Source organism: Crassostrea angulata, chromosome 7 (assembly GCF_025612915.1).
Source record: "Crassostrea angulata isolate pt1a10 chromosome 7, ASM2561291v2, whole genome shotgun sequence".
Classification (NCBI taxonomy): Eukaryota; Metazoa; Mollusca; class Bivalvia; order Ostreida; family Ostreidae; genus Magallana; species Magallana angulata.
The window spans coordinates 3,334,142-3,349,486 of record NC_069117.1 but is presented as its reverse complement, the minus strand read 5'-3'; the positions used below and the strand labels follow the sequence as shown (position 1 = coordinate 3,349,486).

At 34.7% G+C, this 15,345-nt stretch overlaps 1 protein-coding gene across 1 annotated transcript; it reads left to right on the top strand.

The window, feature by feature from the left end:
* The first annotated feature begins 10 nt into the window (after positions 1-10).
* On the top strand, positions 11-14,854 carry LOC128192571 (sushi, von Willebrand factor type A, EGF and pentraxin domain-containing protein 1-like). Its single transcript, XM_052865355.1, has 14 exons — positions 11-147; positions 1,886-2,120; positions 2,256-2,318; positions 2,524-2,647; positions 3,739-3,860; positions 3,981-4,160; positions 4,313-4,486; positions 4,587-4,700; positions 4,805-5,050; positions 5,129-5,326; positions 5,603-5,754; positions 9,740-9,908; positions 12,877-13,116; positions 14,282-14,854. The coding sequence occupies exons 1-14, from the start codon at positions 106-108 to the stop codon at positions 14,530-14,532; spliced, it is 2,310 nt and encodes a 769-aa protein (XP_052721315.1). The 5' UTR covers positions 11-105; the 3' UTR covers positions 14,533-14,854.
* The last annotated feature ends 491 nt before the right edge of the window (positions 14,855-15,345 follow it).

Genomic DNA, 15,345 nt, shown 5'->3' with positions numbered 1-15,345 from the left:
ATTGAACTTGAGGGTTTTCTGTAAGCAGAATTAGAAAGGGGAATTCCCCAATACTCTTGGGGGATTTAAACCCGTCAAATCAGTTTTACCGTTAGAACAGAAGCAATGGAATACGCAGCAGCCACTTTGTTGGTAGCAATGATAATGGTGAGTAAAACTTATGTTCTATGCATGTCTTTTTATTAAAACTTGTCAAATTTTAGGGAAACTTGCAACAATCAAACATGAGTAAAACTATTATTACAGCAAAACACGCTTATAACGAAGTCCTAGGGACGGGCGATTTTAATTTGTTAAAAGCGTAATTCGTAATATCCGTCCAGTTTTCAACATTTAATAAAGTCACGGGAAATGAAAATCACTTCGCTGTAAGCGTCAATTCATTATAAGCGTGTTTTTCTGTATATATTTAGCAAATGATCCTGATCTTCTTTTGGATTAATCTCCATAAACTAAATTAATATTTAAAGATTTGAATTTGAAACTGAAAAAAGTAAGAAAATAGTTTTAATTTAATTAAAAATAATCAATATATTTCAAAATTTATTTCAATCGCATTTGAATTAAGGATATGTTTGTCAATAGTCAGATTTAACAATTTTCAAATTACAGAGTTAGACTTCGAGTTACAGAGTTTGACAACAATTCCTTTAAAAAGAATAGATCGATATTTTCCGGTTTTCGTGTATGATGTCTGGAAAAATTTCAGTTTGTTTATTTGTAACTTAAAGACTAATGGCACTTTTCTAATTTCACATTTGTCATTTTAATTAGTAACGATTTTTCTTATCAAGGAAGAAAAATTTAAATGGTCCGTCAATTCACGAAAGTCTTTTTACCATGAAAAACGTTCTTTATCCACAAACTTGGAAATGTTCCAAAACTTCCTTTGAGGGAAAGAAGCATGAACTGAATTATTTAAATATATTTAATTCATTTCATTTGATCGTTCATTAGTATCTAGTACAACTTTCCTCCGAGCCAAAATAAAAAACAACTTCCTGCTCTTGGATTATAAAGATTTTACATAGGATATCCTATTACACTGGTAGGGGTTCTCCAGCCAGGGCACGAGTTTTCAAAAGTTGATTAAAACTGACAGTGTGGTCCAGAGTGTTGTCCACTGCAGTACTCTACAGAAACTTACAGGGAATAATCTATGATGTGTACTCTCATTCTATGACGAGTTTAATTTTGTTAGATTAAACAAAAATGTATCTCTTTGATGTGTGATCGATACGCGTGGATTTTTTTTTTCATTTGATATATGTACATAACACATATTTATGAGTGCACATTACAAAACGCTGATAACCAAAACCAATGTCTGCGACTGGTTATTGTCCATTTTAACGTCATGTTGTAAGCTTTTACTTTACCGTGTGGCAGTAAATACAAAATTTACAAGTTGTCATGTTGTAAATGTTGTATTTACTTTCAAATTGTGTAGAACGAAACTATAAGCTTTGACATTTAGCCGCTGCATGGCTGTTAACCAGGCATATCTCCATAAACATAACGAACCGCTTTTTGTGGAAAAATTAGTCATTAAAATAATATTGTTATTCAATGGTCAATATAGTCAACAACATTGTTTATTTGAAATAATTTACGACATCCATTCTTACTATGATGCGTTCCGATTCATTTATTCAAGAAAAGTGTGTACAATGTATCATGTCAAAGGTATAAATAAACCATGTCGAAACTATTGTGCACATCAATTATACTACACACAGTCATTGGAAAATAAAACAAGAAAATACTGATTTGATAACGTACGTATATATATATTATACACATATATATATATATATATATGAATGAAAGGGCGGCCGAATATTCAGTCTTTGTTTTATGTCACACGTGTTATTTCTTTTTGCAGCCTTTCGGGTCCTTTGGCGACTCCTCGGATAATCTATCGCCTTGTTCTTTTGTGGACCTGTATAACGCCGAGTTTCAACAATGCACAGACTCGTCAGGAGGGAACCTACTTCCAACAGACATCTTTTTTTGGCAAAACCTGCCAGCATTCACGATCTGTACGTTTAGATGTATTATTGATGGGAAAGATGTTTCTCGAATTTGTGAAAATGGTCGATGGACGGGTCCCAAGTGTAGTAAGTAACACATCTATGAAGCGTCCCTTTTACAGCAAACACTATAAACCCAAGAAATGTATGACATTTGAGATCACTAGTATATCTATAGTTTATAGAAGAAAACCCAAATAATAACTTGAATTGAATTTTCAGAGTCCTACAGAGTGAAGCGCTTTTGGAGGAGAAGGAGAAGAAGTCCTCCACCCCCTCCCCCTGGTAAGTGACGTAATATGTTTGCGTCGTAAACAATCCAAAAACCACTGATACGAGTCGTTTTACCTCTCAAAAACTTTCCCGAGTATGTCAGACATAGGGAGATTGGATAAGGAATGTGAAAGTCGTCTTTCCCCTCCAATTTTTTAACATAAAAGAAAAAGGACAGGCCGGATTAATTGCTTGGAGTTTTTTTTTAATATTATAGATACTACACCTCCTACGATTGGCTGCCCAGGGAACGTATATGTCACAGCTAACCCATTGGAAACGTCGTCTGTCGTCAGCTGGACGGAGCCCACTGCCTACGACTCCAAGGATGGATACTTGGGGTATTTATATCTTTATGACAACGCGCTCAAACTCACATAAATAATTTAGACTATGAAGGCGTGTATTGTGTTCATAGTACCTGAAGGGTACATGTAAATAAATAAAATATAATATTACGTAACAACAAAGATTGTCTAACATCCATTTTAAAGGGACCTGGACACGTTTTATTTTTATTTTTTTATTCTTTATGTATAAAAAATGCTTTCTTCAGTATTTTGAATGATTGTTCTAAATTTGAATGTTAGAAGTCAAGTTACAAGAGAGATTCAGTGGTAAGAATTCATTGTTATGTAAATAAAGCTCGATCAAGTCTTAAGGTGGCTCATTACACCGAGAAATATTTTCTCAAATCAGCAGAAAATTACTTGATTATGATAGATATAATAATGGATAAGAAGTATTTAAGTCAAATTGGCCAAAAAATATGCAATTTTGAATGAAAAATTACATTTTCAAAAATTTAATTCAGTTTGCATGAACAAAAGCTCCAGGCGGATTCGAGCTCATGATCTGCAGTTCAGAAGCCCAATACTTTAACCACTGAACTACGACGATATACAACCTAATTCAACGATATAAACAGTTTAACAAAACATCTAAATTGCCATCTTGTGACGTAGTGTCGTAAAAAGTATAAGTGTAGGTGTAGTGAGGTACCTTAATTTTAAATTAATGTGTCCACAACACGGCCGTAGCGCAATGGAGGCAATGGAGGCAAATATCTCACATTTGACATGATTATCAAATTTTTAACAAAGTTTTTTTTTCTAATGTCAGAGTTAAGAGGACCATTCTTTTGTAAAAGTGAGACTCACTAAAAGTGAGCTCATCTAACTTTTATGGCCCTAGGGTCTGAACTCGCCAATTTTACGGTAATGAAAAAATTAAATTACAGAAAATGTATAATTATATCTTGAAAATTCTCATCAAAATGTTCAGTCTTAATTTATTTTAATCCCATCGACCTTAAATCATTAAGCCTGATACCCTCCTCATACTTTTAGAGGTGCTCCTTAAAGATAAACTACCCAAATTGATTCAGTAATAATGTATTTCGTTTTTAAAACAATTGGTAATGATTTTTCAGCACAACAAGGTCTGGTCCCGCACCTGGAAGTCGGTTTTCAGAAGGAGCTACAACGATTGGGTACTCGGCGCGCGATAGCGCCGGTAATACCGCTCAGTGTTCCTTCAGCGTTACTGTCACAGGTAGGTTCGTAAGACGTGGATAAAAGGGAGTGGGGGTCCCGAATTAAGTTTACACCCTGTAATAAGAGCTTCGTAAACTTCCATTAATATCATGTAATGAAATACATTGCCCATTTCCAGTGGTGCGCTGCCCGCCGCCCTCTTACTCGGGTTCCTACAGCTGTACCGGGGGCACGTCCTACATATACGGAGCGTCTTGTTCCTTTGACTGTTCTGCTCTAGGATACGAACTGATTGGACAATCTACGGTCACGTGCCTGTCCTCTGGGCATTGGAGCAACTCGATTCCATCTTGCCAGCGTATGAATTTATTGATCTTAAGATTCAACGTTTTTGATTTTTCCGAAAGACATGTTATTAATAGAATAATAAAACTTCATTTAACATGTACAATTATTTCATATATTCATATCATGATAGGACATGAAGTTACAGAGCACGCTATGTTGTAGGCGTTAACTGTGGTGACCCTGGAGTGCTGACCAATGGCGTGCCAGATTTCCCTGGAACTCGGTACGAAGACGTGGTGACCTACACATGTAATGCAGGGTACAACATCACTGGAGATGTAAACCGCAGGTGTCAGGCTACCGGCCTGTGGAGTGGATCTCGACCATTCTGCTGGTGTAAGATGGTGTACTTTCTTTCGTATTAGAAAATTTTTAATAATAATTTAACGGGAAAAAATGATTTACATTGTTAACGTTTTATTACTCTAATTTTCAGACTCCATCAGTTGTTCTAGTTTCCCTTGTTTAAACGCAGCGACCTGTACTAATACATTAGGAGGATTTAAGTGCGCATGTGCGCCAGGCTGGACCGGAAGTGTCTGTGAAACAGGTAGGGTATCATAAACGTTAACAGATACATGTATTTCAGTTGTGTGAGCTGGTTGATCATTTTCCTTGGTAAGCAACCTAATGTACCAACAAATTCTTAATCAGATGTCCAACCTCCCGTGATGTCCAACTGTCAGAACTCTGAAACAATTTTGACGTCACAACCAGAAGCTGTAGCGTCATGGAACATCCCATCATTCCACGACCCAATGGGGAATCAAATAAAAGTGCAGTCCAATTACCCCCTAAATACATCTACTTTTCCATGGGGAGACTTTACGGTCCAGTATTCCGCACTTAAACTAAACAACGGTCTGCGCACGGAGTGCAACTTTAACTTGTCTGTCAAACGTACGTACAGTTATATATCATATTCAGTCTTTCTTACACATGTTTTTCGGCTTTCTTACTTTTTTCTATATTTAACAGCCATTCCATGCCCTGATCTTGTGATTCCTCCAAACGCTGTCATGGTCTGTAACGACTGGAATACCGATATGCTGAACATGTGCGTTATTGTATGTCAATCGGGGTATTTCGTTCCCAATGGTTACAGCGAGGATGTACTGTATGTGTGCGGATCCAGTGGGAACTGGTCCCCTGCTGGACCGATGCCAGAATGTATCGGTAAATATTCTGTTAATCCTGACCTGTCCCTGTAACTTCCTCTCTCTCTCTCTCTCTCTCTCTCTCTCTCTCTCTCATTGTTGTCGGAACTGTTTAAACTTCAAACAAAAGAGATTTATAAGCATGGTCATTTTTCTTGGTAAAACATGTATATAAAATATCAAAAGAGATGAATTGTCAAATCTTTTTTATTAATGTTTTTAATTAAAATTAATTGAACTCCTATATATGACCATCTTCATTTAAATATAATGTTTTACTTTTTTTTCTTTTAAGCGGGAACCCCATCATACATTCGGAATGCACCGTCCTTTACAGATTGTAATAATAGCAAATCCCGGTCGGAACTTTCTTTACATTTCATTGATCTCCTGGAGAGGTCGAACTTCGCTCATATTTGTAAAACAACCACTTGTGATGCAAACAACGTCAGTATACGATGCTGATTTTATTGAACTTTGTATGTTATTTTTATTGTCTGATATTATATTTATTATTGAAGCTCTTTATATTAAAGCAACTGATATAAATATTTATTGTGAAAAACTATATAAAACGTATGTGCGTGAACTAGACGGGTGATAACCCACCTGAGCTTTGATGTCCTGTGTGTAATGTAAAAATGAGTATCTTCAGCTTTGGTTGCAAGTGTTTTGCCGGGAAAGGGGGCATACAGTTTTCCTCACCCCAACAAATATTCCTGGTCCAAAATCTTTCGATAATTAAGGGAAAAATATTCTCTCCGAAAGCAAAAAACTATATGACGGGAATGGCAGTTGTTTCCCCATAGTAGCTTTTCCCAACGGAAAACCTACTATAAAAAAAATACATGTATAAAGTAGCCTTTTCCCCCGGGGGAAAAGCTACTATATAGTACCCAGTTTCTTCACGTTTATTAAAAAAAAAATAGGTATGGAAACCCATTAAGGATTTAAATCAATGTTTCTACACTCCCAGGTTGCATATTTGTGCATTCATCTGTACAGGTTAAGTTTCGTTCTGCCGATTTATTATTTTCTATAAACAATGCTAATAAATGAACATATGTGTAATAGAATTAAACATAGAACTTAATTTAGGTGATTAATTGAAAATAAAAGTACTTGGTTTTACAAGATATACATTTATATGCATAACTCTGTATTCTGAATTTGTAATTGAAATTTTTTTGGAGAATTTTTCAATAAATATATCAGTCTGTTTGTGCAAATTTTGTCCAGGTTAAACCTCTATTTAAGAGAATTTTTGGATGAACTGAAGGATATGAAATAAATAGTATAACAAGTTTATTAGGTAAGTGAATCGTATATCTTGTTTTATGAGGCACTGTTTTCAAAACTGTTTATTTTTAAATCACTTTGCAAAATAGAAAGGGAATGGTAATGTATACACAATTCTACTACAGTTATTGCCAAGATCAAAGAGATGCCGCGGACATTATTCTCCAATATACCACGAACGTCATCAGTAAATTATCAGATCAGAAATACTTATTTGTCTCGCAATGATCATGAAAGTACAACTTCAAACCGTAAAAAATTTAAAACCATGTCAATTTCACGTGTTAGTTCCAGTCAAAACGATGTGTATTGCCTCAAATGTTTTTTTTTAAGAGATCAATGCAGCTGTTCCTAGGACCTCCCTAGCACATCTTCACTGCGTGTTTTTACATTTAAAATATATAACGTGTAGTAGTTATAATCGTATTAAAGTGCCCTTAAAATGTTAGGAATATAACTCAAAGATATTTTATAAATAAGTGAAGAGTATTAAAAATCCCAAGAAAAAATTCTGTCGTCTGCATGTAATTCCTTTGATCGATACACATGTAAACATTACTAACATAACCGCTGGGGTTACACGGAACAGCCGTCAAAATGACCTAGGTCGTCTCTCTTTAGGAAAACGATCTGTAGAAATACTGGGCTGTAAGTAGAATAGAAATAAAGTTCTTGTTTTCGTGAATGTTGCAGGATTACCTCCTCGGTCTCGAAATGTTGTTTAAAATATAAATGCCTCGGCTAACGCCTCGGCTTTTATATTTAAAAACAACATTTCTCAACCTCGGAGGTTATTCTGCAACATTCACGATAACTCGTACTTTATTTCTTAAGTTTAGTTTAGGCTCCATTTCACATTTTCCGAGGTAACCAGCAAAGATACCGACTTTGTTCTGGTTGTGATGCCATTTCATTTTTTTTAAAATTGTTTACATCATAAAACCTGCTTTTCGTAAGGAAAAATGTGCTTAAAACATGAATATGAATATGCGTGACTTAAAACCATAATTGTAAATACCAACTTTACACATGCATTTTATACATATTCAATTCTTATGATAATACCCCTTACCCTCGATCTAGAACCCCATCAGTCGAAGTAAAACATTTCAATTTCTCATCATTTTATTCCATCCTGTCTTTCGTTTGATATTTAGAAGTAGAAATATATTATCATGCATATTAGGATCGTCAATTTTAACAGTATCAATGTAAAACCTATAGACTTTTAAACGAAGGAGGTAATACTTTTCCACTTCTTCTTATTCCTTCCTTTACAAAATTAATTTAAAAATTGGTCTGTTAGTTTCCTGGGAGGAGTTTAAACATAGATGATAATATATGGCAAAATTAAAGTTCCAAGTCGGCGCATTTTCACTCAAATGTATTCTGACGTGTTCTGTTAAAAACGTCAAAATCAAAACTGTAGATAAGCATCTACTAGAGGGGAAAAAATCGAGGTATTCCGAAATCCGAATAAAAGGTGTTCTAAAAAGGTGTAACAAAAGGTGAAATAAATGCCTTTGTTTATATCAGAGTGAAAAAACAGTGTATTTAATACTAAGTATTAATACATGCCATTATTATCCTTTATTATGAGATATTAGTATCATATCAGCTATTGCAAATTGTTGCCACGAATGGTCCGCCATAAACATGACCTAAATGTAAAAAGGGGGGAATTCTACTATTATATATAGAGGGAAAACTGCTATAGAGCCATTTTTCCAGGGGATGGGGGGGGGGGGGGCGGCGGCTATATAACCATTTTTCCGGGGGAAAGATGGCTAGGGGGAAAGGGCACTATATAACACCGGTAACTTATATGTAACAGTATGATAGCGGTCCATGTGGTCTGAGTAAAGTGGGTAGTTTTTTTATTACATCGAAAACTTTGAAGATTTGATCAATACCTGATATAAATATGTTTCATATCGTACATCATGTTCAATAGACAAAGGACATGATAATCAACCTGATTCAACGCGTACAGGTGACTCCTCTTTTTCGCTTTTTGTTGATTCAAACGTTATTCGATTTCTAGATCCCTTTTTAAGTATATCTGTTGGTACACGTATATATATCAAATGATTAGCGGATTCTTATCATATTCTGTGTGATTCTCCTCGGGTATTTATCGACTGTTAGCACGTATAGGTTACAAATAATTGCTACCTCAATGACACAATGCAAAATGGTGAGTAGCAAAAAAGATGGTCGACTTGTTGACGGCAATGATACCAATGTGAACGGACAGAGTCTGAGTAGGGTCCATGTGGAAATGTTGTATTTATTTCCACATTCAAATTGACAAGCGTAGGTATGGTTGAGCTGACCCTGATACCTACTTGTGCTTATTTACATGCCATATAAATGAATAACAAGTGTGAATATGTTGTATCAATGAGTTGATTAATTCTATACAAAATATAAACTGTCAAAATGCTAGGTATGGGGGCTACTAAAAATGTTGAATCAATAAAACTGAACACACTGTTTTTAATTAAGGAATAAAGAATCATTCGCTTTATGGTTTTTTATAGGTTTGGTCGCGCCTGCCCGACCATTGATATTATAGGTTTGGTCGCGCCTGCCCGACCATTGATATTATATAGGTTTGGTCGCGCCTGCCCGACCATTCATATTATTCAAAAAATGATTCCTTTATATCTTTCATGTAATTTTTAGCAATTTAACTATTAATATTAAATTACAGACATTTTAACAGACATTACGTTACTTTCAATTTGTATATTAATATTCATTTATTATTTAATAAATATGTGACCTGCGCATTCTTTATTACACATATATACTTAACCGATCAAACAACAAAAAAATAATTCATAACATTGAGTCTGTGTTTCCTATCTATTGCTTCGTCATACAGTGTTAAAATTACCGAATTTATTGTAGTGTCCTTTCTGACATTTATTTCTTTAAAAAAATAAAATCTGCAATATGACGTCTAAAGTCGTCATATTGCAGATTTTATGTTAAGAAATAAAATATGTCAGAAAGTACTGTAGGATCATTTGAAAACTTACTTAACCGTTAAAAAAATTCAGGGAGCGAGGGAGAGAGAGAGATCCGTGTGTAGTTACACTGTGTTGTTCACAGCTAACACTCTTAGTATTCCTGTCGAGCTGGGTGGAGTGACCCAGATACTGGCAAGATGGCGAGCGACAAACTTAGGGTGCTGTTGGTTCTAGGAAGTATCCGAGACGGCAGACAGGGGCTCAAAGTGGCCAAGTTTATGAAGAAAGCGCTGGCCACCCGAAACCTTGAGGTGATCTTCTACGGTAGGCAAATTAGTGTTACAATTCAAAATTCAGAGAGTAAAGAAATTTAGTTTTCGATATCAAAATTATTACTTCTGAAGTTCTGGAAAATCTAACTTTATAATTTATTTTTTTATTTATTTATTTTTGTGTGTGTGTGTGTATCACAACGGACAGTAGCGCATATGTATGCTTAATATAGAGTACAAGTGTCCCCAACTTTGATACCATGCTGTGTAGAAGCGCGTTAATTTTCGGATTAGTGAAATCCCTTTGTAACGCTTTATATGGAAAAACAGTCTCGGCCACTGAACAGATTGACCCGGGCAAGTTCTGTAATCTGTCTGCAAACACAATTTTAAACTGTAAACCTGTTTGGTCATCAGTTTGTTTTTTTTTTTCTGGTTTTGTTTTTTGTTGTTTATTAGGAGGGGTAGGGTTGGAATGGTTATTAGTTTTTGTGTTTTGTTTTTTTGTTTTTTTTGCGGGGGCGGGGGTAATACCACAATCAAAATCTAATTTAAAGAAGCTTTATGGTACATGTATATTGAAACACGTATCTCGACTGCCACACTCTAGTTTTCAAGTAAAAGTGCATAACATCAGTTTTTAATCATGATATCGATTACTCTCACGTGACCGTTTATCAGCCTTATTTGCAACCTATGAAAGTTTTTCCGCATAAGGGCTGTGGGCGTGATTTTGGATTAGGAAGCCGATGCCATGTTTCATGTGCCATTTCCTTTAATGGACGGCCCATTGTGTTGTGAAAGCTTGTGTTGTCACTCACACTTGTTTCTCACACTATTCCCCAAACATGTCACTATTGATCACACCGTCACCCTAGAGGGAAAAAAAGAAATTTCATGGTTCAGTTTGCCACCTCTGATGCCCTGTGATCGCCTCTCCTGTCTTTGTATCCAGTTGACGGTGTCTTCAGTGATATTCTTGTATAGCTGCTATATGTTTTGTCATCTAGAAATTTAATCAATCAAGAATCCGTGGGATATGTCTGATATTGGCTTTATGGGTTCCTTTTTCCACTTCATACAATGAATACTGTATTCTTTCAAGGCTGCAATAAGCTCTGCGACAATTTTTTTTTTAATTTCTATTGTATCTAATACTTTCATCAAAAGTTTTAAGTCCGGAGATTGGTCGCCTCGCCAGCTGTCTGATCATTTCGTCATAGTTTTGTAAACAATGGTATAGAATGGATCTTCGATCAAACCAGGATTAAGAAGGCACTAAACAAGTGACAGTTTCAAATCGTGTGTGCATGTTATAAACGGTTTATTCCCACGTAGCTATAATTCTGACATTCTTATTCCCACCTAGCTAAAATTGTGATTTTCACACCTGAGTGAGCACTGAGTATAGTCTGTTTTAGGTGTGAACTACCGGTATAAAACTCACTTGTGATATACTTTTAGAAATTCTTGATAATATGGATTTACAGTGTTATAAAAATGTTAAGAACTATCAATTATTGAAAGGTTTCATATCTATAAATTAAATAAATAAAATAAAATTAAAAATAAATAAATTAAAAAGGAAGATGACCATATATTATGTATTCTGATGTTAACATATATCAATTTGATTTCTATTGTCATTCTTTTGAGCTACATGGATAAATATGATTCTGGCTCTTCAAAACCGTCAGAGTTGTAAATATAATCTTCCCTAGATAAACGCCTAGATAAAAAGGTGGAACTTTATCCGTACATATTTTCATTAACCTATTGCTTCATCACCGATTTATACTTTTTAATGATTTTTTGTTTTCTTGTTTGTTTGTTTGGTTTTTTTTTTGTTTTTTTTGGGGGGGGGGGGTTGCTTATAACAACCTGTATATGTGTCTTTGAAATCAACAGATCCTTTTTCATAAAAGGGGGGAATCAACTTTCTACATTGCTACGTGCATTGTTTTAAAATCCATTGTAAAGAAGAAAATGTTTGTAATGCAAGTTAATAACGGGGACTTCACACAGTAATAATGTTGAAAAAAAAATTAAGCACGCATGCAAAATATTACATTATCTAGCATTTCAGTAACTTTATTCTAACATTCTTAAATCATCTATCCACATAACCTTTTCATGTGATGAAAAAAATCAAATTTATAAAATGTTCTTAAAATGGTAATACAAATTTTCTAGATAAAATTCTACACTGCTTTATATGCAACGTTGCAACAACAACAAAAATTACATCAAATTCATTTACTTTGATTTTTTCATTTCATCTGCAACTTCTTTCGGGAAAATTAGCATAGGAAGTGCAACATCCTCTTTGACCAAAATCGTGACCATGCCCTTTTAATGCAACTATGTCTGTTTACCTTCTCATCACTCAAAAGAATCATTCAAGATAGAAAGTTGAAATTTTTCGAGCTTATATATTGATCGTTTTGCCTTTGTTACTTTATGAATATTGAGTAATTTTAAATAAAATAAAATTAATTCCAAGAAGAATCATAAAACAAACCCTTTTTAATTATTAAAATTCACATCTATTAAATGTATTTAATTAATTTTTTTTTATTTTAAAACATAATCTTGAAAATTTGTCTGTTATTTTTTCATTTAATTAAAAATGTACCTAAGGTCAATAATTGAACAGACTATAGTTCACCTGTAACTAATTTCCTTTGATCTTTGACACCCTTACCTGTGCAACGTTCCCACTTAGCTAAAATTAGTCACCCATAGAAAATTCAGAATTTTAGTTAAGTGGGAAGACACCTTATAAACATGTTTATATAGATATTTTGTGGACAGATGATTTGGAATTTCCTCAATTAAAATTGAAAAACAATTTGTTTGAAACTGAAATTTTCATGTAAAACTTATTGTCAAATTAATTTAACTTGACCGTTAAAAAAGATTTTAAAAAGATTTATTTCCTTAAACAGAATAACCTCCCTGATAAATGAGAAAGTTTCAAATTATTTGTCTCAAGAAGGGATCATGTTCAAATATTGCAGATCTACTTGAGATGGACTTTCCAACGGTCAAGCAACCAGTACACTTTTACGGACCGGACCGAAGCGGGGCCCCTCAGATCCTGGTAGATTGCGAGAAGACGATACAAGAAGTTGACGCCATTGTTGTGGTTACGCCGGAGTACAACAACAGTATCCCTGCGTCACTCAAGAACTTCTTGGACGCCTTCCCCGACAGTGCCTTTGGCTTTAAGCCAAGCGGTATCACGTGTTACTCACAGGGTAGGTATCTTTTTGGGTCTGAACTTGCCTCCCGTGCGCCAATCACTCAAGTTTTAAACATACATGTAGAAATATGATTCCTTTTAAGGAAGAATTAGACGGGAGTCAATTGTACTTGATATTATTTTATTAATTTGTTCTTAAATAAAAGGTTTCCATTCCATTTCCATTTTTGCAACGAGGTTGTCTAAAATCGATGTATGTATACTATAGTATGCCCCAAGTTATTGGTTCCATCACTTTTTGATGATTTAATTAAAAAAAACACATACCGGTGAAAGAAGTACAATTGAAATCGATGAAATGGAAATAACCAATATATCCAAGATATCTTCATTGACAAATTATCCTTTTCAATTATAAACGAAACAAATTTTCTTACGGAGATTTGCAATTGGAAACATCTTTTCTCCATTCGGAAGTACTCGGGACACCTCGCGCAATTTTTCAACGTTATCATCCGGGCAATTTCTTGGCTGGTGCAATGCAAAACCCACGTAGACTTTCTATTTTGGGATGTGTATTGAAACCTGAATCGTTGGAGGGGGCGTTACAAAACAGATAATCTGATCATTTTTCATATTTATTTAGCGGATGAACATAGTTTGAGCACAAAGGTATTTATTATTATTGAAATATCAAGCGAAAAGTGATGGAAGCGAAAACTCGGGACAAAGTATAGTTACGACACGCCAATTTAGGGCGACACGTATAGCGACATAGGATAAGTTACATAAAAATTTATCAAACTTGATATGGAATAATTATTATGTATTTGTAAATTTAATATGTCCATTATAACATAGCAAAATAGTATTGTAACGGTTGCTTGTTGTAATTTATTGAACTTCTTATTGAAAAGTCGTTGTATAGAATTATAGGAAAATTCGTCATGGTTAATAATAGAAAACTAAAGTGCCCTGGCTACTCCTGACATAACCATGTACTTAAGGCAGTGGCCTTGTGTGTGACTTTGATTCTCTTCTATTAGTAACATTTGTTAGGTATCATTATCATAGGGATAACATTCAGGTGAAGAAATCAAATTCAAATATCGATTCAAGGTGTTGGTGTGTCCAGTTCTCAGTCCTACATTGAGCATAAAGGTTTTAAAACCATCCTCTAAAAATATTGTTCTTGAAATCATTATCCTGTGTTATTTCAGGTACCTATGGGGGATTGGGTGCGGCTATAGCTCTAAGGACCACTCTGGGAATTCTCGCGTGTCCTTGTGTGTCAAGAATGTTCGCCATACCGTACGTACAAAATGTACTCGATGACGATGGGAATGCACTCGATGATAAACTGAACACAGATGTGAAGCCAATGCTAGATCAGCTTGTGTGGGCGGCAACCGCCGTCAGAAATCACCGGAAGTGTGCTGAACTTCCGGTCTCATCTTTCTTCGGGAGCTAGTGTCATCTATTTTGTTTGTGATTTGAAAGTTGTCTTTTCTGCAGTGTTGCGTCAGAGCGATAGAAAAAAATCAAAGTACTGAAGAACTGACGGGAGTTGATTTCGTCGATGTTTATCTATTTTAAAATCAATGATATGTTATTTTGCATGACAAGTACATGTAGTTTCTAATTTGAATTACGCCATTTTTATAATATGAATTTTTGGACTTCGACAAGAATGTCGAGAAACACCCATATGAATCATGTTAAATAATATTTAAAGATAAAATTAATTCAATCAAACTATGTATCAGTAATAAAAATATTTCTCGAAAATTGTATGGATCCAAGCAATATTGAACTCTAGTCTAGTCAATCAAACGCTCGGCTGACACCGTAAATCTCCGACAAGGATTTACGGAGACTAAATTGAACTCTGGCGTAGGAATACATACGACTACAAAATATATTTAAACTGTTCGTACCATTTAAAATCTGACTATTTTCAAGGTATTTATATATAAGTTTCCTTGAAAAACAATGCTTTAGCATACATTACATCGAATTTATCAATTATTTTCAAGAACTAAGTCTTGTCAGCAGCAATGATTTGTGCTGAGGTCCAAACACTGTTTCACTTTCGGTTTGTCTGAGTAACTGCATAGGAGAGTTGATTAAAATCAACTCCCAAAAAACAAATATTTTACCTTAATGAAAAAGAACGCGATCACAATTGAAATGCCTGTGTATTTTAAATAGGCAGATTAGATCTGATGTGAATTTGTTTGCTCCTTGGTCATCGCTTTAAACCAGGGACCAAACATTTTTTTTT